Source organism: Myxine glutinosa, chromosome 2, assembly GCF_964187855.1.
Source record: "Myxine glutinosa chromosome 2, kmMyxGlut1.1, whole genome shotgun sequence".
NCBI classification, from domain to species: domain Eukaryota; kingdom Metazoa; phylum Chordata; class Myxini; order Myxiniformes; family Myxinidae; genus Myxine; species Myxine glutinosa.
Window position 1 is genome coordinate 56,092,517 of NC_136262.1, and position 25,932 is coordinate 56,118,448.

At 41.4% G+C, this 25,932-nt stretch overlaps 1 protein-coding gene across 1 annotated transcript in view; it reads left to right on the top strand.

Moving 5' to 3' along the window:
* Window positions 1-21,529, top strand: part of ABHD3 (abhydrolase domain containing 3, phospholipase) — a 42,244-nt gene extending 20,715 nt beyond the window's left edge. The window contains exons 7-9 of the mRNA XM_068108174.2: window positions 10,690-10,738; window positions 16,301-16,466; window positions 18,618-21,529. Of these exons, the coding sequence (XP_067964275.1) occupies window positions 10,690-10,738; window positions 16,301-16,466; window positions 18,618-18,808 (406 nt within the window). The 3' untranslated portion in view covers window positions 18,809-21,529. The remainder of the gene's footprint in view (window positions 1-10,689; window positions 10,739-16,300; window positions 16,467-18,617) is intronic.
* The last annotated feature ends 4,403 nt before the right edge of the window (window positions 21,530-25,932 follow it).

A 25,932-nucleotide genomic window follows, 5' to 3' on the forward strand; every position in this document is an offset into this window, starting at 1 on the left:
TTCTGCCTTTTTGGTGATTCGTTTTCTTCAATCGCTGAAATAAGGTGATTCTTTTCTTCATCTGTAGCTTTTTTGTGTGATTCCACCTCTTTCCTTTTTTTCCATTTCTCAGGGATAATTGGTCTTCATTCCTCTGCATCGGGATACTACCTCTCTAATTCCCTGATAAATCTTTATATGCTTTATGTACGTATTATAACAGTTGTGTAATTTTTTTTTCAACTCTAGTCACCAAGTGCATGATGAAAATTTCGAGAATAAATCTGTTGACATTCGGTAAGCAACGGGCAATGAAACAATACGCCACCTAGGGGTTTAACACTCACAATATTGTCTGCCAGGTCGTTGATATAATAAGGGGACATTCAGACTTTAGAGTGAGTTTACAAAGTGCTAAAACCCAGCAAAACGATCAGCAGCCAAGAAAAAGAAAGACTACTTGGTAGAGTGTATTGACATGAAAGAAAGAGTATGTGGTTGTGAAAACACTCACTTGGCCGTTTCCTACATAGACAAGAGGTATTGCGTACTTGCTTCTCATCTGTCTAGCTTGGGTTTGAATCTCAACCCGACTATAAACCGTTAACTTGGTGTTTCACATGTTGGCTCATTCATCAATGTGTGTACTGCCGCTCGAATGGACGTTTAACTAGGTGTACCATCCTTTAACGTTAGTTGGTGGATTTTGAAGATCCCACGGTGTTTTTCACGAATCAGAGGCAAATTAAGTGCCGGCACCCATGACACATTACAAATTCATGCGCCCTCAGTCAAATATCCCAGCGGCATCGTAGTGCCAACCCATCTCAGATTGTATCCTGTGCCAAGAGACTTTCAGTTGGATAATACATGTGATAATATACATCAAACTTTACTTCCTAGAAGATTTTAAGAGTGATGTTGCATTGATGGGTTGATTGACTACCTGAACGCAACTGAGGTTGTGGATCTACTGATTTAGGTAATCTACTGATGTGGATCCGTTAAGGTTCTTACTTTAGGTAAGGTTCTTACTGTAGGTAAGGGAACTGTTTTGAGATTTACAGTTTAATTAAAGTTGAATATAGGATGTTGTGAAATTAACATCATGTACAGCAATCCTTTAAATCTACCATATAAAACACAATGTGTGTTTGTGTATGTGTGTCTCTTCCCCTTCATAAGGGTAGGTTTTAATGGCTTTGAGTAGTGCTTTAGGAGGGATTTGAGTGGGGGGGTTTAATGGGCAATCTTTGAACACGACGACTGTGTCCACCAGTTAAAAGACAAATAAGACTCTTGAGGACAGAAAATACCCCAAGGACCCAGAAGACCCCGAAGACCCAAAATACCCTGTATACTGTTTCAGACATAAAAGACCATGAAGACCCAGAAGACCCCAAGGACCCAGAAGACCCCAATGACTCTGAATACCCAAAATACCCCAAAGACTGAAAAGACCCAATAGATCCCAAAGACCCAAAAGACCTAAAAGACCCAATGGACCCTGAAGACTGTTAAAGACCCAAAAGACCATGAAAAGACCCAAAATACCCTGAAGAGCCAAAATACCCCAAAGACCCTAAATATCCTGAAGACCCTGAAGACCCAAAATACTCCAAGGACCCAAATGACCCAGAGGACATAAAAGAACACGAGAACTCTGAAGACCCAAAAGAAGAGTAATTATGTCTTACATTGGAATTGTAGTCCCTGGTGTTGGGAGTCCCTGGTGTTGGGCTAGCGGCTAGGGTGCCGGCTTAGGATCCTAGGATCCTGGGTTCGAATCTCGGTCAATCGCTGAATTAACGCCAGGGGGGTTGACTCAGCCTGTCATCCTTCCGAGGTCGGCAAATTGAGTACCAGTTCACTGGTAATTCCCTGCTTGTCGTTAAAGGCGGCAAAAAGGGTTGGCGTCAGGAAGGGCATCCGGCCGTAAAACATTGCTTCAAAAAGGGGACCGAAAAACAACAACAACCACAGTTCCCGAAAAAGGCCAACCCCCGCTTGCGGGGAAAAAAATGGCCTCTAAAGGTGGTTTTTATTGGAATTGTAGATGGTAATTCCCTGTTTGTCATAAAAGGCGACAAACAGGGTTGGCGGCAGGAAGGGCATCTGGCCGTGTAAAACATTGCTTCAAAAAGGGGACCGAAAAACAACAACAACCACGGTGCCCGAAAAAGGCCAACCCCCGCTTGCGGGGAAAAATGGCCTCTAAAGGTGGTTTTTATTTATTTATTGGAATTGTAGATGGTAGCTTGTAAACCGAGCCTCAAGGTCGGTGTACAGAAGCGGTTTTTAAAATCACAATAAATACAAGGCACAGTGAGGTGAAATTTGCTGCACGTGATGTGCAATGCACGCAGAGTAAACCGAGTGTTCGTTTATGTTTGTAGAATGTGTAATAAATAAGGAAGATATAAACACCTGACACTAGGCTCAGACTTCAGAATTTGACATGCTCACGCAGCTGTACCGTCAAATATACTGTTCCATCCCGTCATTTTGACGGGTTTTATACTAGTTTATATTGTATTATAGGAACAGCCGATTCTGTATAATTAATAGAAAGTGTCAGGTGTGTGTGTGTGTGTGTGTGTGTGTGTGTGTGTGTGTGTGTGTGTGTGTGTGTGTGTGTGTGTGTGTGTGTGTGTGTGTGTGTGTGTGTGTGTGTGTGTGTGTGTGTGTGTGTGTGTGTGTGTGTGCGCGTGCGTGCGTGCGTGTGTGTGTGTGTGTGTGTGTGTGCGTGCATGTGCTAGCATCAGCACAAATGTCCTCTGCCAGGTTAATATGCTGCCCACAGCAATGCATAATATAAATTTCAGCAAAATAAAAATATTTATATCGCTGAATAATTAAAAACACGACTTCTGTTGTGATGGCATTTGAAACACATTTTTCAAATCTTGACCTACTTGTCGAAACTTGTCAGACTGGGAAAATTTTTAATCTCACATTTCATCGCAAATATTTTCCCGCAAAAGCGTGTTTATAATAATAATAATGCTAGACTTGTATAGCGCGTGATAATAATTTAATATCTTTGATATGCTTCGCAAATAAAATCAATCAAAATTAATTAAAATTAACAATATTCACACTGACCAACATTTCTTTCATTAGAACAAATTAGGACAGTAACATGAATATTATGATCAAGTTTTGTTGAAAATATGTGTTTTGAGAAATGTTTTAAACATTTGTGGACTGTCTGCTTGACGGATGTGTAGAGGGAGTGAATTCCAGAGTTGGAGCCGCTACTTCAAATGCTTGGTCACCATCGTAGTTGTTTGAGACTTTTGGAACACAGAGAAGGGATTTAGCTGTAGATCTCAACATGCGTGCTGGTACATAAGGGGTAATGATGTCCCTTATGTAGGCCGAATTCATGTTGTTTTGTCCTTTATAGGTGAGCAGAAGGATCTTGAAAACTATTCTATTTTCAATGGAAAACCAATGGATGTTTTTTTTAGGGTTTCAGCCATTCCATGTCAAATCATCAAAGAATCTGCCGTCATCTCTCAGATTTTTGTAAAACTTTGGGAACCAATTGGGACCCATGAAAAACGACAAGAACTCAAATATTTTTGCTAACAGCCTCTTAATTAGTGAGATACAGACTAACGAACTTTGGACTAATTAGCGCGACGTCGCGAATTCAAATGGCCATATCTCTAAAAGTATAACACCTAGAGAGCTGGTTTTGGTGTCATTTTAAAGGTATTTGCATGCCCTATGAATTTGTCTGGGCAACATTTTCCTACCTCCAACCACAAAAAAGTTATCACAAAATATAAACTTCAATTGTGAATCCCCAAAAAATGTATCCTTCAAATTTCCTCAAATTCATCCCAGAGGTACCTTATGATGTCAAGAAGCTTCCACATAAATTTTGTGATGGGCACTCCAATAGTTTCTGAGATATGAGCAATAATGTACATGTATGTATGGCATATAGGTTCGAAAATCAGCATTTGTAATGTATTATACAATCAATAAGTGAGTTCAAGTACACAGTGTTCACTAACCTGACTTAGGTTCACTAACCAGTGTCACCGATTTTCTTGGTTTTGGATTTCACATATTTATCTGCAGCAAGTCTCTTTTTTGGAATAGGTGATTCTCCAATCAATCCCAAAGACTCATTCAGTGTATTCAGTTCCATTTCAGGAGAATGAAATTCAAACTCCCCTGAACTGCCTGGTATTGGTGATTCACCTCCACCATCATTGTCCTCACTACTGCTAATAGCGCTGCTGGTCACTGGTAATGGTATTTCACTCTGAGTCTCTACCACACCTGGTTGTCTTTTTGCCAGTTTCTTACGACACTGGGTACAGATTTTCTGTGCACTTTTGCAGTTTGAGGCTTGGATGAGCGGCTATGGCTTTTGGCTAACAGCTCTCAAGCCAGACGACTTTGGTTTTTCATGAGCTCCAAAGGGATTGCAGCAGGATTTCTGCTTCAAGATGAACTTTTCCTTGGCAGTCGTCATTTTTCTGCAGCTCCTTCAGAAGTGAACTGCCAATTTCTGTTGGTGGCAGGCCTAAGCATTACACTAAGCCAACTTGGACTTTCCCTGGGGATCTTAGACTGTGAAAGTTGCATCACCTCGACTTACCCACATGGGAAATCCCAGTTGGAATTCCCCAGATGAGAATTCCCCTCAGGCCCAGTTGAAAATGAAAGTATATGATACTTCAAAGCAATTGATGGTTGTTCCCTGTGTTCCCTGTCATGGCTATGTTAGAATGATTGTATAATACATTACAAATGCTGATTTTCGAACCTATATGCCATACGTACATGTACATTATTGCTCATATCTCAGAAACTATTGGAGTGCCCATCACAAAGCTTATGTGGAAGCTTCTTGACATCATAAGTTACATCTGGGATGAATTTGAGGAAATTTGAAGGATACATTTTTTTTGGATTCACGATTGAAGTTTATATTTTGTGATAACTTTTTTGTGATTGGAGGTAGGAAAATGTTGCCCAGACAAATTTATAGGGCATGAAAATACCTTTAAAATGACACCAAAACCAGCTCTCTAGGTGTTATACTTTTAGAGATATGGCCATTTGAATTCGCGACATCGCGCTAATTAGTCCAAAGTTCGTTAACCTGTATCTCACTAATTAAGAGGCTGTTAGCAAAAATATTTGAGTTCTAGCTGTTTTTCATGGGTCCCAATTGGTTCCCAACGTTTTACAAAAATCTGAGAGATGACGGCAGATTCTTTGATGATTTGACATGGAATGACCCGTTTGTGAGATATGTTAGCTTCTTTGAACTTTCTCAATAATTCGAGCAGCAGTGCTCAGTTAGTACTCGTTGGAGCTGATGGACGTCAGATTGCGGCGGCCCATAATAAAGGCTTACACGCATCTAATTGGCTAGCAACAAACGAGTGTACCGAAACGAGTGTACTGTGTAGCTTAGTTCCAAAATCTGTTCAGTGCATCTAATTGCTACAGTAGCGGAATGGCAAACATTCTTAACTTGTTCTTTCATGGTTAGATGATTTTCCATGACTGTACCAAGGTTCCGTGTATGGACAATGGGAGACTCGTCAAAATCGCCTACGCCATCCACCACGGTCAGCGATGAGGCACTGCGAGGTACTTTCATGATAAATTGATGATTTCCATTTTGCGAATCATTTCATCTAAGTTTGTTTTGAGTCGCCCAAAGCTTAACATCAGCGATGCTTGCATTGAGTCGATTTAGTGAGACCACATGTTCAGATGGTTTAAAAGAATATTGTTACAAATATTGTTACAGCCATGGGTTTCAGGTCTACTACGAGGGGGATCCTCGGCCCCCCTCGAAGTTACCGGGCTTGAGGCCACTGATCACGAATAAAATCATACCATGGTGGGTTGCTAGGCAACCGTGAGTGCCAGTTGGTCTACCACATGGTCCCAGGGTGTGCATAGATGAGGTGATGATGGAGCAAGCTGGATAGTTCGTGTGTGGTTGAGGCGACGTCGTGGTTAGCGGGTTATGGTGTTTTCGAGTTGTGGAGCAATGAACGGCATGTATAATGTCTTATTCATGCAATGGAAATTAACGTGCAAATAAAAATGTGTATTGATTATTGGTAAATGTTGTGAACTTATGGGGTTATGTAAAAATATTATGGGGGAATAAAGCATGTTGGCCGTTGGGTTCTGGCGTGCGATTCAAACCAGCTTTTGCCGTGATATGCAAATTAGCACCCTCGTTACACAGTGCGCGCCACAAAGCTCAAATAAGCTTCACAACCAACCCCTAGGAAATTTGGGGGAAAACCTCTTTAACCCTCCCCAATGCATTGTATCACATTCTGACCCATTCCACCAGGGGAAGGGACTACTCTAACCTTACATTCTAGAAATAACTACACCGAGGGACCTGTATGTTGGGTGCAATTACCTTCAGGGCCGGTTCATAGAACCGCAACAATATATACCTGGGTATCATCTGCGTAGACCATTGATTGTGTGTCGTGAGCAGTTATGATATCAGCAAATGGGGCACTGTACATCGTGAAAATAATCGGTCTCATAACCAACCTTTGGGTTGTCATGTTATATATGTGACTTGATCTTATTCATTCTAACTAGCCGAAACCCGTGGAACATCCACGGAAGGGAGGATGTGGTGTATGGATAGAGTGTACCATTATGGATGGCATAGGGGAGCGCTCATGGGATCTTCTTCTTCCGTTAAGCTCCAATTTTTTCTCTTTAAGTTAAGTCCAATCAGTCCTCTGCTCGAAGTGCTCAGGCCATGCCTTCCCGCTGTCATATTTTTATTGCCGTTCGGTGTAGAAAGGGATTGACATATCGTTCGTCTGTTTCAGCTCGTTATCTTTAAGCTTCCTTACGTCTCGCCACCTGCTACACCTCTGAGTTACGAGGATTTATGCAACGCACCCCGAGTATCGCAACGTCACTCCATTTAACTTTATTAAAATGACGATAAAAACGTTTCCTTATATATCCTAATTTAAAATGTTCAAGGGAATAAAAAGACCATTTGGTTCACACCACCAATGTTCACACCACTCGACTGTCCAATCAGCGGACGGCTTGCTTCGCCTTCGCCCAGCAGACGCCAATACGATGGCGTCGTAAGATGGTGTCGTATCGGCAGTTAATCGGATGCTTTTGGGCCCCAACGTCGGCTAATTCAGATTTTTCGAGTATGTCTGTACGTGATAAACAAAGAGCGCGGTTCGTAGATCGTAAATCCATTAGTGCCGTGGGCATCGGGTCACTGGGTGCAGCGTAAAAGGGATAACAAAGTCGAGTCCTTACGCTATTATTATATAGATGGCATGTGTTCTATTCACCAGATAAGAGGAAAACCACTGTAGAACCCTTTACAGTGAAACCAAAACACTTTGATAGTCTCTGCAGCAATATCCGATGGTCTATTGTATCGAACGCTGCAATGAAGTCAAGAAGTGTAAGGACACCTCTTTGTGGCCATCTAGGGCTAATAGTAAGTCACTCTGCACCTTGAGGAGGGCTGTCTCAACAGAATGATATGCTCTATATGCCGACTGGGTCCGGGGTAATAAATTGTTGGCATTCAAATACTCCTCGATTTGAACAGCAGCTGTCCTTTCAACTAGCTTTGTTACATATAATACCTAAGATTAGATATTGGGTGATAGCTACTGAGCTCCTCATGTGGGAGACTGTTCTTCTTCAGTCAAGGGGTCACAAGGGCAAGTTTCATCGAAACAGAGAATTCCCCTGTTTGGAGACGACTGTTGATTATCCCCATAAAGGTAGGTAGTAAAACACAAGTGCATTATTTCAATAATGACGTCGGTAAGGGGTCAAGCTCACAAGATGAGGTAGACGCAGACTTGATGTTGATAACTCAATCTTCCATAAAATTGTCAAACTCCTCCATGGATGTTTCACAGTGTTCGACAACTTCAAATGACAAGTTTTCATTTACTTGCTGATTGAGCTTGTCTCGTAGAAGATTTACCTTCTGTTCGAACAAATCACCAAAGGAGTTGGCTAACTGTCGAGGACACTTGTATTGGTGTAGAATCATTTTAGGAGCTGGTGAAGCCAAAGACTTTACCACTCGAAAAATACCCTGTTGGTCAGATGTCAATCTCGCCTTCGACTAATGTTAAGAGCAATTAAGTAATTTATTGTAAGCCTTTGACTTTGGTACATCTCCTTATGAACCTAAGACCTGACTTGCATGCTAACAGTTCAGTTTTCCTTCGATCCTGCTTGGCTCTTCGAAAGACATCCGAATACCAGGTTTAATAAGCTAATCAGATTTAATAAGTTGTTGGGCTTGAGCTAATCAGAGAAAGCAGTTCAATGGTTTGACATGTGATAAAACGTGGCGCATGTGTCAAGTTATTTCCTTTTCATTGACGTACTACAACACTGAACGTTAACCCATGTTAACATTCGGTGATTGTAGCACATGTTCATCCCGTCTTGTGTGTTCAGAGCCACAAGTTCACCTTTTATTATTACACACTTTTATTTAACTTCATCTGAACTTTGTTTGTTTGTCCCATTTCGAATCTTTGAGCCGTTCGTTTTCTAGGTTCCATACGTCCTAGAGAGCTGAAATTTGTCCCACAGTCCTCTTTTCTGGTACATTTTCATCTATCAAAATGTAATTTTAAAAATAGATTTAAAAAAAAAAGGTTTAAAACTTTTCTTTTTTAAAAAATTATATGTGTGTAGCCCTTAGCCTGGTGTTGGCTTAGCGGTTAGGGTGCCGGCTTGGGATCCTAGGATCCTGGGTTCGAATCCCGGTAGATCGCTGAATTAACGCCAGGGGGGTTGACTCAGCCTGTCATCCTTCCGAGGTCGGCAAATTGAGTACCAGCTTGCTGGGATGAATGATCACGGTGTGTACCCCGATTTAGAATAGGTACACCGTATCCCTGCGCATCGTAAGAGCGTGACCAAGGGTTGGCGTCAGGAAGGGCATCCGGCCATAAAAACATTGCCTCAAACAGGGAACCATGATTGTCATGGGGCCCGCAAGGCTAACCCCTGCTCTAGCGGGGAAAATGGCCTTAAAACGATCATTCATATGTGTGTCGCCCTAAAACGTGTTTTTTTTATTTACTTGTTACAAAGTGCTCTAGGGGCGGTCTCCTCCTTGTATGGTCAATCATAATAATCAAACTAGAAAGAGCAGAGATTGCAGACCCTCGCCAGGACATGTTTTTGGTGGTTTTAAAGGCTGTGTTAAAACAAATATGTTGGTTGAACCACGTGACCGATGACGTCATCCTTATTATTTATTCTCCACCAATTTATCCCTAGATGACACTCAATAAATTTCATCTTGATCAGATTAAGTTTTGTACTTGTTGAATTAAGATGTCAAAATGGAGACACCTATGACATCATCATTAACATATGTTATTTCCCTTGGAGAGTTCTTTACAATGAGCCATGTCTCATTTTTTTCTATGCAGCACTTTCGGAGATATTTTTCGGCGTTTCCAAGATGGCGCCCGTACCACGTGACCTATGACGTCATAATTATCATTTCAAATTATACAGGAGGAGGTGCACATTTTACAAATTCCCTGTTAACAGGACCAACGGTTGCAGAGAAAATCATATTTATTCTGTGCGGACAAACAGACAAACGGACTCGAATGCAATACCCTCTCCTCGGGCGAGGGTAATTATGACAAGAGATACAGGTTTTTTGGGGTTTGGTTTGGTTTTTTTTTTTTATACAGGTTTTTTGGGGCTGCTTCTTGGGGCTGCATTTTGGGTCATTTATGAAGTCGCTAAAAACAGCAAGTTTCCTGTTTGGAATGATTTTCAATTGTGTTTGACTACCAGACATACAGACCGAGTAAAAAAATTACCTCACTCCTCTGTGTGCATATGTGCTCGGGACAAGATTCCTTACAATTTGCCAGAATCAGAGCCCAAGGACTGATAAATTAAAAGTTCTTGTTCTAATTCATGTTCCAAATCGTGTTTCAAAAGATAAAATTCAATTCAAATTAAGTAGTTCCTCAATCGTAGACTGACGTCTGTAGATATATAGACAGACAGACAAGGTGAACAACTGGTTCACCCTGCTTTTCACCTTGCGCGATCAGGGTAATACATCCATAAAGCTAACGACGTAATTGATCTGTGGTCATTTCCCATGGGGTTCGAAGTGGGGATGGGAACAGTGACAGGCTCAGGGACATACTAGAGTGTTAAAAAATTGATTTTTTTCCCTTCTGTTTGTTCACTTTTTTGAATATTTAAAAAAAAAGTTTTTTTTATTTAAATACTAAGCGTGTGCAGTTTGGGTGATGTTTCCTTGGTACTGTCATTTGTAAAACTACAGAGTTTCCTTCTTTTTCATCATCATGACGAGCGATAAACTCTGCCAAATTGTGTGGGGGTGGGAGGGAGTGTGGGGGAAATATTTGAGCACAATTTTGCTTTTCAGGTTCATTATTGATTATACATTACTATCTTATGCATTCTCACTTGCATGCTTTCCGTTGCTCATGTTTTGAGTCACTCAGGTTTACGTGGCTCCTGCTCGGATCGATGGTAAATTCTAACCACTGACAGATCCCCAGATCCGACTCAGGCCATACACACTCGAGTTCCGTGCACTTCTGTTCGCTGCAATTGTTGCTCTCCCTCATGTATATGCTAATGCGTAATAACAATGACTTCTTTTTTTCTCTTCAGACATCGGGATGTCCTCCAGAAGCGTTTTGACGTTGACTACATTTTGCAGGTAATGTAATACGTTCGACAAATACTTAGGCAGTTAAGACCGAAAAATAGGGCGTATCGTTAATTTTTTCAGGAAAGCACCAAATTTGGCACAGATGTAGTATGGACCGATACAATTGTTTTCCTGAGGGGCGCCCAAAAATTCAGAACCCCTGGTGGCCGCCATATTGAATTTCAACATGACCGCCCTCTGTGACCTATTTCCCTCAATAACTTCTATACTATGAGCGATAACACCACAGTTCCAGTGTCTTACCCCATGTTTTCATGGTCTCTGAATCCAATGGGATCAATTGCGTAAAGATTGGCATCCATCATCTTTAATTTCAAGATGGCCGCCATGGTGTTTCCATTTTCCTTGAATCTCTCATAGTATTTTAGGTAAAATTTCAATTCCAAGTGATACACATTGTTTTATTGGTTTCTGATAACAATGGAATGGTATTAATTAATCAAAGTTACACACAGTTGCAGTTTTAACTTAAAATATTGTGGGCACTTGAAAGGTGGAGGCTCTCGCACAGACGCGTAGTACTACAAGCACTGTCCATCGCAGTCACACAGTGATGTGCAGGGCAGATTTGCCCTAGAGCATTTACAGTTGCCTTTACAGGCCGACTTACAATGGCAGCTTGTAAGCTCTGAACATGCCTCCTGTATCAGTGGTATTGTGGTCCAAATTGGTGTCCAAGAAGTCCCTGTTTTCATCCAGCCCCAATCAGCTGGTGATGGAAGTTCTGGGTAGGGCACAAGTGCCTGACTCCATACGTGTCCAGCCTGAAAACATGCACGTTTTAGGTGTTGTTCGAAGGCGTCTGCTGTTGGGGGAATGTGATCAATTGTTCTTGCCTTCTTCGTGAACAAGTGTTGGCGCATGTCATTCACTGTCTTTATCTCGGTAGTCCGGTCATAGAGGATGGCAACATATCTTTCTATGCTCTGCAGTTCCATAGTAATAGCGTCCACAGATGGCCTATAAGCGAGAGCATGAAAGGTCTGCGTGATGCTGGGGTATGCCTCCCAAGCCTTCCAGGCTGTCTTTTTCCCAATTTGGGCAAAAAATGACACTGTGTCGCAGCCAGTGAAGGCATGAAATAATGGCAAAGACTCGGACTTCCTGCGGCCAAGGCCGGTGGCAATTTTATGGATGCCAAGGTAGCGGTAGCTTTTACCAGTGCCAATGGCAATCCAGAGTTCCTCCACACCATGTGACTGGTAGGTAAAGTAGTGTGCTATTGCCAAGACCACAATACAAGACCAAGACCACTCATAGTATAGAAGTTATTGAGGGAAATAGGTCACAGAGGGCGGTCATGTTGAAATTCAATATGGCGGCCACCAGGGGTTCTGAATTTTTGGGCGCCCCTCAGGAAAACAATTGTATAGGTCCATACTACATCTGTGCCAAATTTGGTGCTTTCCTGAAAAAATGAACGATGCTTTCTCTTAACTGCTCTGCTAAAAGAAAAACAATTGGAAGGACATTCCTTTTTTAAATAATTATTTGTTGTTATACTTATTTGTTACCTCTGCCACCGAAGGTGGATGGAGGCCATGTTTTCACCCCTGTCTGTCTGTCTGTTTGTCTGTCTGTTTGTGAACAAGATATCTCAAAAAGTTGTGGATGGATTCGGACAAGATTTGGCAGAGTCCGGTCATAGAGGATGGCAACATATCTTTCTATGCTCTGTAGTTCCATAGTAATAGCGTCCACAGATGGCCTATAAGCGAGAGCATGGACAAGCGTATGTGACAAGGACGAAATGATTAGATTTTGGTGAAGATCCAGATTTGGATCCAGCTGGTAGAATTTTTAAAGTAATTCTTCCCCATTGGGAGATGGGGCTAAAACCGACATATAGCACAATATCTCAAAAAGTGGTGGACAGATTTGAACGAAACTTGGTGGAGAGGTTGGGTGTGTGACGAGGACTAATTTATTCGATTTTGGTGAAGATCTGAATATGGATTCGGATATGAGAATTATTTAATTTTTCAGTGATTCTTCACCATTGAGAGATCGGGCGAAAAGCGACATATAACATATTTATAAAAAAATGTTATGGACCAGTTATGACTAAACTTGGTGGACGAGTTGGTTAGGTGACAAGAACAAGTCGATTAGATTTTGGTCTAATCCGGCCCATCAGTGGATACAAAACATAAACTGTTCAGCCTGGCAGAGGTATGCGCTCTACCGAGTGCCGTTGGCACTATTCCATTTGATAAGTTCCATATAAATTAAAAATTGATCAAGTCTTTGTGCATATTCTGGCAGCATTGTGTGCAAGGCTGATGTCGAAATACCGCCTCACTGGTAGCCAGCCTCAAACGGCAGAATCCGCAGACGTTCAGAGCTTTGGTTTATTATGAAAGGTTTTGAATATAAATTTTATTTCGATCTTTGCAAGCTTGCAGGCATTGCCCACAATATGTGCCGTTTATGTCAAGTGCTCTTTTCTGTTTTGTAGTGTTTTGCTCCATTGCAATAAAGTCCTTGGCAATTGGCACTAACAGCTGGCTATGCGTGACTGACTGTAATGCACATATCACATTTCCACAAACCTGTTTTCAGATCAGGTTTCTGTTATGTTCTTTATTGTACAGAATACTGTCTTACAGCAGTTATCACTTGTATAAAAACAATTATGATGCATTATACAGCTTGTATTATGTTGGAAAATGCTGATCCTCACATGGTAGTTAAGTATCACTTTATCAGGGGATTCTTTTTTTTTCAAAATTGGGAATAGATGAAGATAGTTATTTCATATTGCATGTTAGTATAAGCATCTGTAATTAAGGAGATGGTAGGAATTTCTTGTTTCCCCTGTCTCATTGTTTGCGTCTAAGCCTTGTCTCTTCCCCCTTTCTTTACATTCTGTAACATTTCCTGCTGCGATCTGTCTTTATATGTAAACCTCCGTTCTGCAACACCAGGAGTCCATGTGGCCCTAATTGGAGAAGGACATGAGGGGCCAGCGGCTCTAGTGACGGAGGGACGTGTAAGTCCATGTAGCTCAAATGGAAGATTAGCATAGGAAGTCATGCGGCTTACCAAAGGTGAGGGTTTCATGCCTACTGTGTGGCCAATGAGCACGTGACAGGCAGATGAAGACACCTCCCCGAGCGGGTTGCTTTGGTGCATCATGCTTGGCTTTTTATGATTACTTTGGCGAGCATGAAAGATTACTTTGGTGCACTTAACTCAATTTGGATGTGGGATAACTGTTTACTTCTCACCAGTTCAAATGTTTGTGTCTTATTTAAAAACATTTTGAACTTCTATACAACTTGGTGTTTAAGTTGCTTGTTTGATGTAATGATGTGGCCTGGCTTTCCTGGGAGGCTGTCAGGGTGAATATACGTATTGTAATGGTTATGGTAATCGGTCCCCGGGTTATGGCACATCCAAACACTTCGATTCCCGAGTCAGTTTTATCATTAGTGTCTGTACTTCGATAGCCCTCACCCATGGTTTAAGGAATGCATGGGCTTATAGATAGGTCTTTTTTCTTTCCCCTCCTCTATCAATCCTCTTCCTGTTATAACCCACTATTCGTGGCCCTATATGGTAGTTACTATTACATATATAGACACTCCCAATTTGTTTTCTCTCTTTCCAGACACATTTAGACACAGTACCAATTTGGTTTCTCTCTCTCTACAAGCACATTTTAGAAGCTATTAACCACCATATGGAATCTAACTCACCATTAGAAATGCTCCTGCTTTAACCATCTTTTATGCACCACACACAACCACTTTCATAACCATGCACCTCATAAACCACAATCCAGAAAGGGGAAAAGGAGCAGGAACCTTCTGCCTGTTTGAACGTGCTTGGCGGGAATAGCTACCAGGTGGTAGCTACCCATTAGGAAGAACGACAATATCGTACACGGAAGGGCTCCAATGTGAGGTAATTGAAGGCGGAAGGAGGCTGTATGGGAGAGCACCATTGGGAACATGCTGTCGAGGGTCAAAGATCAAGCTACGACCTTTGCTCCCTGGAAATCCACCTCCCATGAACCTTGATCCCTTGAGTCTCTGCCCCGAGCAAGCGGCTTAAAAAGGCAGAACAGAGAGCCGTTCACCATTGTTGAACCTCGCCAGGGACTTGGCTGTACATTGTGCTGGTGATGACTTGCCTGCTCAACCGGACCAGAAGGAGAGTGCTGCCGGGAAGCTGTGCTAGAGACGAGACCGTTTGTGTTGGAGCCAGGTTGTGCTAAACTCAGGACGGAGTGAGTAGTGTCCGGAGAGTGAGCAGGCAGGAGGTGCTGGTGTGGGGACTTGAATGTCTTTCTCTTGCTGTCCCTCCAATTAACTTTCTAATTTGTCTGCCTAGACACACATCATAAAGAGCTGCCAACGGGTGCCAAGGAGTTATCAATGAACAGCCCTTGTCCTTTTCAGGGCAAACTTACTGACTCACACCTCACGCTTTTCCTCTAAAGCAAACACTGCATACACCACTACACCAGCACCTCCACATATTACACTCCCTACTTTCATTACCTCCCCCTCTCTTCTTTAACTGTATCATGATCGGCACACATCTGTCAACGGTGCCCCCAGTGAGTCCAATGGTCGCCAACTGCCCTGATCTGTACCTTCACCATCTTCTCCTCTTTCTCTCTAGCTTCCTTGGTATGGTCTGCTGGTGCCATGTCTCATGTCGTTTAGATTGGTGAAGGGGATAAGCACTAAGGGTAAGAACATTTTGATTGTGTCTTTTCTTTCTTTGCTGATAGTGCTTGTATAAATAAATGTGTGTCTTTGATGATTGATCCTTGTAAATATTTGCTTCTTTGGTAAACGGTTTGTTTCCATCCTGCCTGTCTCATCTCATTTTATTTTGGCTCCATTAAGTGTGTAATAGTTTAGATAACTGGGAAGTTCTGCCCCACTGGTTGGTTCCGTAATTTAGCCGGCACGTACTTGACGGTTCTGCTCGAACGTACCTGATTAAGTAGACAAGTATGCACCGAGGGTACGTACCACAATTCACACCGCCAACCCACCAGAAATGTACCGTGTTTCATAGAAGAGTGAGGACCCTGCCATGGTTGGCTTTATCAATCAGCCTTCTGGGTTGACTAGCAACCTGCCGGACTGTGGATGTATCCGTTGCTGGTGGTCTCAGTGCCGGAGTTCAGGAGGAGTCCGAGAAGTCCCTTTGTGGTAAACTTAGAAGCCTGGTTCCATAACATTATAATGTATCATGTGGCAAGGCAGTGCTGGTAACCTGTAAAAGTGAAGATGGGTGGAACTATGACTGTCCAATCAGTGCTGCTTACTGGGTGGTACTTTCTGGAAGTTTCATCACGCTGTCGCCTCGCAATAAAGTGAAGTCTGTAGATACTGCTGCTGATGTGGATTGATTTGTGTGGGGATATCTGAATTTAGATGCATCTTTACTTTTGTTAAGAATTGAACTTTTATTTGTGCTCACTAAAGAGTCAGATAATTTTTGAGAAATCGCAATTAAGAACTATAATCGCCCCCCCCCCCCTCCTCCTCTTCCCCACCAACTCCACTCCCACCCCTGTGCCCACAGTCAAAGTCCGTTTGGGAGTTTGATGATCGTTTCACTGCCGTGATGTTTGGGTACCAGTCTACACAGCAGTACCACTATGATGCGAGTCCCTGTCACAAGATCAGCTCCTTCAAAACACCGGTCCTTGTGCTCAACTCCACCGATGATCCGTTTAACCCCAAACACAGTATGCTTACCAACTATCAAGTTGGCTTTAAAAAATCTTTAAATTGACTGTTCATCTTAACTGGGATCCATTGTGTATCATGAGAAGTTTAACGAAGTGGCATTCATCAATTCCAGTGGGAAGTCCTGATTTTATAAATGATTTATGTTTAGTAGCAATCTGAGACTTAATTCAGGGTTTCTCAATCTTAGGGTTGCAACATTAGAAAGAAATGGGGTCTCATGGTGGCTTATATTATCATGGTATATTAAAAAGGGGTAACATTAAGGTGCCGCTGCAACAACTTCAACTTCTTCCATTTTGTATTCCCTGTGTGCGAAACCGTTAACTATGGAGGTATAAATCTTCCTCCAACGGATGTCACACCTAAAATATTTCAGCCAATGCCATGTTCCACCCTCAACATTACTACCACTCCAAACTTATGAGATGTGTGTGCCGTCTCTATCGTGAAACCAAACGTTGAGCGGTTGTGTCTCTCAATGCTCAATAGTACAAGTCAGTAATCGCACAACAAAATTCAATTTTTCAGATTACAAACGTTCCCTCTAATACCATTTTTTGACAGACCAATGTTCTCGACTGTTCATGATGTTGTTGTGAGAATTCACCACAATCTGCATAGGGTTAAAATTTGCCCCTATCACACTGAAGAGGTGGTTGGGAATCTCCTGCATCAAGTGGTGTTAAGATTCCTATTTCTTTGTGGGCCCATCTATCTTGTTTTACTTGTTTTCTTTTTTCTTTTTCTTTCTCCAATACAATCAGGCCCTGCTGTATGTCGCCTCAACATACGTTGTTGCTAATGCGACAGCATTTCGCTTTACGTTGTTGCTAATGCGGCAGCAATGTATTACTTTCAGTGGTCAAATAATAAGAAACTAGAACAATGCAACTGTGTCGCCAATATGCCTCCGCATAGTCCCACAATGGGTAGATGCCATCACTCTGCATATGTATTGGCAGGGGATCACGTTTGTGAAGTTTCGTGTTGATCGGATAATGTTCATTTTTATATCCAAGATGGCTGCCAAACCACGTGACCTATGACATCATCATTCTCAAACTATGTGCAACAGTGCTGTTTGATGATATTTGTAAAATCTCGCATCGATATGGTGAGCGGTTTCAGAGATATAATTATTTAATATTTTCCTTCAATCCAATATGGCTGCCAAACCATGTGACCTACGATGTCATAAATTTAATATTTCAATACAAATGTGTCATAGATCATGTGCATGCAATTTCAGATTTTTAGGATAAGGAATTCGATTAAAACATTTTTGGCTGGTAAACCACTTCACCGACACTACCGGTCAAAAGTTTTAGAACACCTCAATTTTTCCAGTTTTTATTGAAATTTATGCAGTTTAATGTCCAGTGAATAACCTGAAATGGTACAAAGGTAAGCAGTAAACTGCTCGAGGTAAAAAAAAAAAGTTTAGGTTCGCAAAAAGGGGAAAATAATGTAAATTGCACAGTTATATTGTAAAAAAGGCCTTCTTCAGGGAACAAGTAATGGGTTAACAACTTACAGCTGTTCTGCAGGAACATGGTATCTTGAGCTAAGTGTTCAGATGGGAATGCCAAACAGACCAACAGTTAGTTAATATAACCAATCTTCTTGTAAGGCAAGTTGTTGTTTTCTGAACATTAAAGCATTTCACATTGAACAGTAAATTTCCTCTTTTACCCAAAGCACACATTCCCTTTCCCTCCTAGCTTACTGCTGTCATCCTCTTTGCTCCTCCACCTATTTGACTATCCTACCCTCCCTTTTCTCTTCTAGCTCTTTGCTTTTCTGACCCTGTCTTGATTTACTGTCCCTCCCTGTGCAAAGGTAATATGTAGATGGCCACAGATTTACAGTACTTTCTAACTGCTTTAACCCAGCTGTCATTCCTAAACTGACCACAGGGTGGTCTTGTCCATCTTGCTTGAATCTTTTGAATAAATTTTACCCCCCCCCCGCCCCCCTCACCCCCTTTTCTATTTCATTCAAACACTGCTTGATTCAAATTACCCCTTTTCTATTTCATTCAAACACTGTGCTTGATTCAAATTTTGTTTTAATTCAGAATGTTCATTGTTTTATGTGGGGCCTGATGCCATTTTTTTCCCTCTACTCCTTCTACCACATGGTTTCAGCTCTGCCCCTGGCACAAGCGCAAGAAAACCCCCACGTTGCGCTGGTCGTGACATCTCGAGGTGGCCATATTGGCTTCCTCGAAGGTGCCTTTCCTCGTAATGACAGCTACATGGACCGAATATTTGGCCAATTTTGCTCAGCTGCCTTTGAGCACCGTGAGGAGCTGACCACAGCTTGTCAGCCACCTTGATGAAGGGTGTCTTAAATAGTGGATTGTTCAGTGATCTTTTAACAGGGTTAGGAAACCCTCCATGTATTTCTATCAGATAGTTGTCCTGGCTTTCAAACACCTCGAGATCTTCTGCCCGCACTCCAGGCCTACAAGTGCGCTCGTGCCGAGTGATGGTCAAATCAGTGTTTTACTGCGGTTATGCATTTTAAAAGAGTAAATGCACAGGTTAAACTTCCTGACTTCCTTTTTCCAACATCCTCCTTTAAATTGTATGAGATCGGTCATTTGCTCTTTTAATTTGCCTTAATGATATGCGGAGGCCTAATGATTGTTTGTACACATTTATCTTTTTAATATTGACCTTCATGAAGTGCACCTCGTGATTACTTGTTGCCGCAGGTCTACTAAAGCACCATCTTTCTTCTTGACTTGAAACTCTTATTTCCCACACTCAAAACCGTCTTCTCTCGATTGTGCTGCGCTTGCCCGTAGCCTTTAATGTTTGCCCCATGCCATCATGCTGGCTCGCGCGTACAATACAATGCAGCTTCCTTCTGATCTAGAGGTCGCCTGGTCTTAGTCACTCCTGCTTTGCTTCTTGTATTTTGGACTTTTTATTTTACACTGGACAGTCAACGATTCACATTTCCTATGAAGGTGTAAGCTAACTTTAGCGTCCTCCACTGATCCTCTTGTGATGTGTTTAGTAGTTCTACAAACAGCAGAAATAGGTGGTGTATTTTGTATTATTATTATTATTATTATTATTATTACTTATCATTTGTGCTAACTTATTTTTATTATATTTATTTTATTATATACCGTAATTCTGTTTTTGTGTGGAATTTTTTATCTGAGTGATTAATGCAGCAAACGGATAACATTTTAAATTTCCCATTATGTTACTAAACCTTTTTAATGGTGAGCTTGTTAGATAGAAACGTGATTTTTGATGATAACCATTGGTAAGCTCAGCCACCGACAGCTGTGACGAGATCCAAATTTTGAAGAAGATGATCTGTTTACTATTTTCATATTTATCTTTCTCTTTGAATTTCCTAGTGTATTAAGATGTTCTTATTGTATTGGGCATCCATTGACAGTTGCAATGTCTTGTTGATACTGTAAACCTGTTTCACGTTATACTGTGATTATAGATTTGGTTTTGACAAAGTTGTGAGTAACAATTTTGGCAAAAATGCTATAAATGTTGAGATGTGATTCTTCCAGTTACTTTTGGCAGAAATGGGGAGTCTTTGCATGGTGGAAAGTTGTGCCTTATTCATTGGCCAGAAGACAAACTGTGCATTTCCTTGAGATGTGCTGTCCACTTCATGCCCTGTTGAGTTTTTCAACGCGAGATTTGCATTCGGACAGAGCGGCATCGCACTGGCAGCAGCGATGGTGACAATTGACCAGCATCCTGTCACCTCACCGTTTGATTTTAACCTTGCAGAACGGGCAGTTTGGGTTTCTTTGTTGTTGTTTTTCCCCCAGACATTCCTGTGTTTGGGTGTAAACATTCGGGCCTGTATTGCTTTCATGATTTTTGCAGCAATGCTATTCACAAAGTGCCAACAACCTTTAGTTTTATAGCTTTTGTTTTCGTTTGCGAATGCTGCGATATTTGTGACCATTACTAATATGTGCCTTGTGAAAGAGAAAAGCTTTAGTAGGTTTGACATATGTTGACTCCGTTTGGCCACATGTATTCCAAAATGTTTACATTTCCCCTGTGTCTCTAATGATGTGTTGTGCGTAACGGTTTGTATTGTATTTGAAGAGATTTCAGTAAAGTTTGTGCTCCATTTTAAGACTTTTTGTTGCTTGGTTCGGCTTGTTTTTTTGGGGGGGTTTTTTTGGAAACTTCAAACCACATTTGTGTCCGCTGACTTCATTTCCCCAGTTGATGCCGGATTTCTTTTTCAACTGCTGTAAAAGTTGTTGAAGTTTAAACGGCTTTCTTGGCTTAACCTGCATGGGCATAATCAGAGTGGTTATGGCAACCCAGTCTTTGTGAAGGTCTGTGTCCGTCTGCATTGGTGGACAGGTGAATGGAATAGACGGTGTTGATCAAGGTATCCATCCTAACTGTCGTGGGAAGCAAGGAGAAGCTGGTGTGTCTGGCGTTTGACCCTTGCTCAGAGCAAAAGTGCTGCTCCACATTTGCTCCGCCAAAAGCTTACCGTCCGAAATGTCAGCTTGTCCTTCCTTTCCATGACGGTTGGCGTACTCCGATCAATGTTCTGTTGATTCATCCAAAATCGGGATACCTTGGGATTGTGAAGCATTGAATGATGGAATTAATTCCTCACTGCCAGAAGTGAAAGGAGTATTTGTTTCATTGTAAAGTTGGAATTTTTTTGTTGTGATTGTGTTGTCTTAAGATCCTTGATAGACTACATCTGCATATAAAATCGTTGGTTCGTGCAGTGACATGTTTGTGGAACAATTCTACAAAAACATTCTGAAGCATAATTCTGCTTTGATGTGAGTAAATTTTACGACAAATATTTTGCAATTCGCTTTTACTCGGCGTTTGCCTCTTTTTTATTTTAACCACATGCATAAATATCCACGGTAAGCGTTGGCTCCACTGAGTTCTAAAAATCGTTGTTTTTTAACAAAAGGATTATAAACCTGGTCATGCGTCAGGAATTTATATTTCTTTAATATCTCCTGTTTTGTTTTTCTTGGTTGTGGGACCTGAAGCATCAATAAAAACTACCCTGCAACTTGTATTTTAAGTACATTTAATGACTTTCCGTCGAGCTTGGAGAATAAAAAAAAGGTAGAAGGATTTCATCAGTGTCTGAAACTGTTCCTCGCTCTATTTATTTTTAGCTTTATTGATTAAATAGAAATTCAGTTCAGAAAATACCTGTAGGAATCGGCCACCTGTTTTATTTGGGCATAATACTGTACCAAGTACAGATATGAGTTCATAGAACACGTTATTCCACACAGTGTTCAGGTGTGTACTTCATTTTAAATAAACTAAATAGCCCTGAGTGGGCTGATGGTCATCTATTGAGGTTGTAGTTCAGACTCCTGCTGATTTTTGGGAACACCCTTAGGAGCCGCCCTGATCCCCTGGGAGGCCCACTGATACGAAGTCAGAAAATCCAAGACTGGGCGATCCCGCAGACCAACGAGTACTAGGGATGTATCAGGTTATAGAGCAATCAGCTGGTAAATCATGGATGAGAGGGCTGTATCGGGTTTCAGAGAGGGGACGAGTATGGATCCAAAGTGCGGGGACTAACCCAACCCCCCCCCCCCCTCTCTCCGGGAGCTAGCTGGGAGCCCTCATGATCCGAAATCGAAGCCCAAGCGATCTTGTATTCATGTGTTAAGTTTCAGGCCAATCAGCAGAGTGATGAGGGAGGCGTCAGAAGAATATCAAAAAGTTAACAACTGGATGGACAGGCAGACATTCGGACATTGTGACCCATTTTGTAAGTTAATATTTTTGAGAATCGAGATGAGATGACCTAATGATGATTTTAAAGAACGTTAAAAAAAAAACTTCCGGAATTTAGCTCAATATACATCACCTTTATGCACCAGCTTATTTAACATGTCCAAGTACTACTAAACAGAATGGTTTTGAAAGTTACAATGTGTCAAATGTGTAATTAAATTTAAATAAAATAAAGATTGTAAAAGTCGTATAAATAAATTGATTCTGGAATTTACCGCCGTTGATGCAGTATCTATTACACCATCTTGTTTTAACGCATTACATTAGTTATTCGTACCTGTTGTTTGTGTCCTTTATAGTTTATAACGTCCTTAAAAACTGTAAGCTTCCTGTTTGGAATGAATTTAAATTTTGTTTGACTGCCAGGCAGGCAGACTAAAAATATCACACCCGTGTCCGAAGGAAGCAGTTCAGTTTGGCATTTTAAATATGAAACAAGTCAGGAGACGACGATGGTTCACGAGCAAGCGGTATTTCAATGACAAGGGTCGGACTATAACCGAAACAGGCCTGGACAGGCCAGGCCCGGAAATGTCAAAACGAAGGTTACTGACCTTGAAATGAGATAGAAAATTATGTATAATCAGTTATGAGGTTAGTTAGCTCCACAATACCGAAAATTCGGTTCGATTCCGACAACTTTGAAACTTTGACCTTTGTGACCTTCAAAGGTCGAAGATTCTGAAATTTGTTGGAAAACTTGTATTTAATGATGTATGTGATGATATAAGATCATGTACGACATTTAACCCTATCACGAAGCGAACAATGTAATAAAACCATCAAAAATCGACTTTTCTAAATTTCTTGACCTTGGGGCGAAAATGAAAAATCGAGCTCCGTGGGGCTAGACACATGACATTGGCCTAACCAAATACCGAAACCGTTGTCAGATTCCACCAACTCCCTCGGAGAAGATGTAGCTTGAACTCGATTACCCCCTAAAAAGACATCTTTTTCGGGCGTGGCTCCGCCCACAATGGGCGCAATACGCCCACTCTAGGCAGGACACAACTAGATCATGATATCAACCTCCCATCAAAGTTTCATCAAGATCAGATGATATCATCGGCGAGTCCAGGAGCCAGTTTTCAAGAGAGGCCTAGAAAATGAGTTTTGTGCAACACCCACTACACAGTTGGTTTGTCATTTCAGGGTGCTTGGGATACATCTGTAGAACAAATCCAGCCCTGATGTGCAGTTAAATCGTGGCAGCAACAATAAATGGCAGTCACTTTTCTATTAAGGGGGTAGCGTAAAGCTCGAAATTGACGATTTTGTTTTGTATTTTTGTTTTTTCAGCTCTTCCAATAGGGATTCTTCAACATTATAATTAAAAGGATAGTGGGAAGTATGAGGGGATTTTCGTTATGCTGTTCAAGTATGATTTAAAAAATTTTTTTTTACCCAAGTACCCAAAACACAAAATCGCTGAAATATGTAGTTTTTGCTTTTCGACTGTAATTATGCAATATCATCTTTATGTTGTTCAAATGCGGTTATGATTGTAATATGATATATCTTTATGATCTTTTCAAGAAACAAAATTGGACAATCCTTAAGTGAAGTCAGAAAAATATAGATTTCATTTTCCCTTAAATCATCAACCCCACTCCTGTTATGACCAAAAGTCCACAAGTAATCTCAGCAAAAATATCTCACCAGGTCAAATCTGGCTGCGTATCATAACCATAGTCATTTACTGAACATTACATTGTTAACATATAACTGTTATTAGTCCCCTACCGGTGTACACCGGAGGGGACTATAGGTTTGTACGCCGTCCCTCCGTCCGTCAGTCTGTTCGTCCGTCAGTCCGTCACGCAAAGAACAGTTTTCTGGAATTTTTTTCTAAACGCTTAATGCTAATGATTTCAAACTTGGCACATGGTTTCCTCATGATAAGTTACAGATCGAGTTCGAACTTCACGACGTTTCAATCATTTTTGACAAAGTTATGGCACTTTGAACTTTGGTAATTCTGATAATTCTGATGATCCTTAACTCAGTGCCATTTTGTTTTAATTTCCTTTAAAAAAGATTTTCTCTGCAATAATTGGACCGATTGAGATCAAATTTTCACCGTAGGGGGGACTCGGTCTGTAGAATATTCTAATGGTAATTATGACGTCACATGTCACGTGGTTCGGCCGCCATATTGTTTTTCGTGAAAACACGAAAAACCCTTTTTCTCAGCAACGGCTGAACAGATCGAGGCCAAACTTTGCAGGCAGAATCGCATACCCATGACGAACAAAAAAGTCAGTGAGCATGACGTCATCCGTCACATGGTTTCAGAGTTATGACGTTTTTAAGCATGAACCTTTAAAACCGAGCTCCTCCCTCATTTTTGATCCAATCGAGGGGAAACTTCACACATCTGTTCAGCATGTCAGTCTACTAAAATGTCCTTTTGGAATTTGCGATAGGGTGCGTGGTTTGGCAGATATCGTTAATTAAACGAAATTTTTATTTATTTATGATATCTCTTGTTTATTCTAGAGTTCTCCTCAAGCCGCACCGCGCGCCTTCAGCCTCGTCTGCGAACGTCAAAAGCGCGACACAGCGCGCTTTTGGGAGGGGCGGAGCCAAGCCGAGCAACATATATATATACACATCGATCATTGATCGTGAACCGGAAAATATAATAAATTACTGATATTTAGCGACTCGAAAGGTTCTTTATCAACAACTTATTTTGTCGTGCTTCTGCTGACCTGTCTGCAAGGTGTATACATCGAAGTCCCGAGTGCAAATCACAGGTGAGCCCGTCCTGAGGTAATTAGCGATTGGGAACGATTCAGAACCTGTGGGTAAATAACCCTTGGTAATTTCACCCAACAGTTTTCCGGACGACAGACTGCCGGTAGGGGACATGTATTGCAGCGCAATACTCAGAATGCTCGTTTGTTGTATTATTAAAATAAACACATATTTTGCTACTGAATCATCCTCTAAGTGGTATAAAATGACGAAAATGTCATCATAATCTTCCTCATCATCATCTTCTGAGTCGCTTGTGGTAGGTTCTTTGTTTGGGTTTTTGCATTGTTCACCTCCCATGCAAGTGCAGGCTTCTGTGCATGGCATGTTATTGTTCTTGCAGGCACATACGTGGCTGCGTTGACATGCAGACACTTTACACTTGCACGCGGTCAGCTCAACTAGTCCAACTGGAGCAGGGTCTTTGGTCATGAGGGTGGGCTGGAGAGTTCCATCTTCGATGTTCCATCCATTACCATCTGGCTTTGGTAGTGCTTGGTTGGGGAGCAATGACATCTATACTATTTCTACGCATAGACAACTGTGTAAAATGTTTTGATAGCAAAATATTTGGAAATTTTGGGAATTCTTCGAATTAGGCGATATTATTTTTGCATAATTATATGAATAGCTATGACATGCCAAATATAAAACTATTTTATAACATACACATATAGATGTCTCATAGTCATGAATGAAACTTTCACAACAAAATTGGATGTATCTTGCCTGTCGGGGCTAAGAGAAAAAATAAATAAATGAAATCCGTCAAAATCTCAGATTTGCGCTTCAGACATCTCTCAGATACACGCGGTCTCAGACACCAGACAATCTCAGACACCACCCCCCCTCATAGAAAAGTGGCTGCCATTTATTGTTGCTGCCACAATTCAAC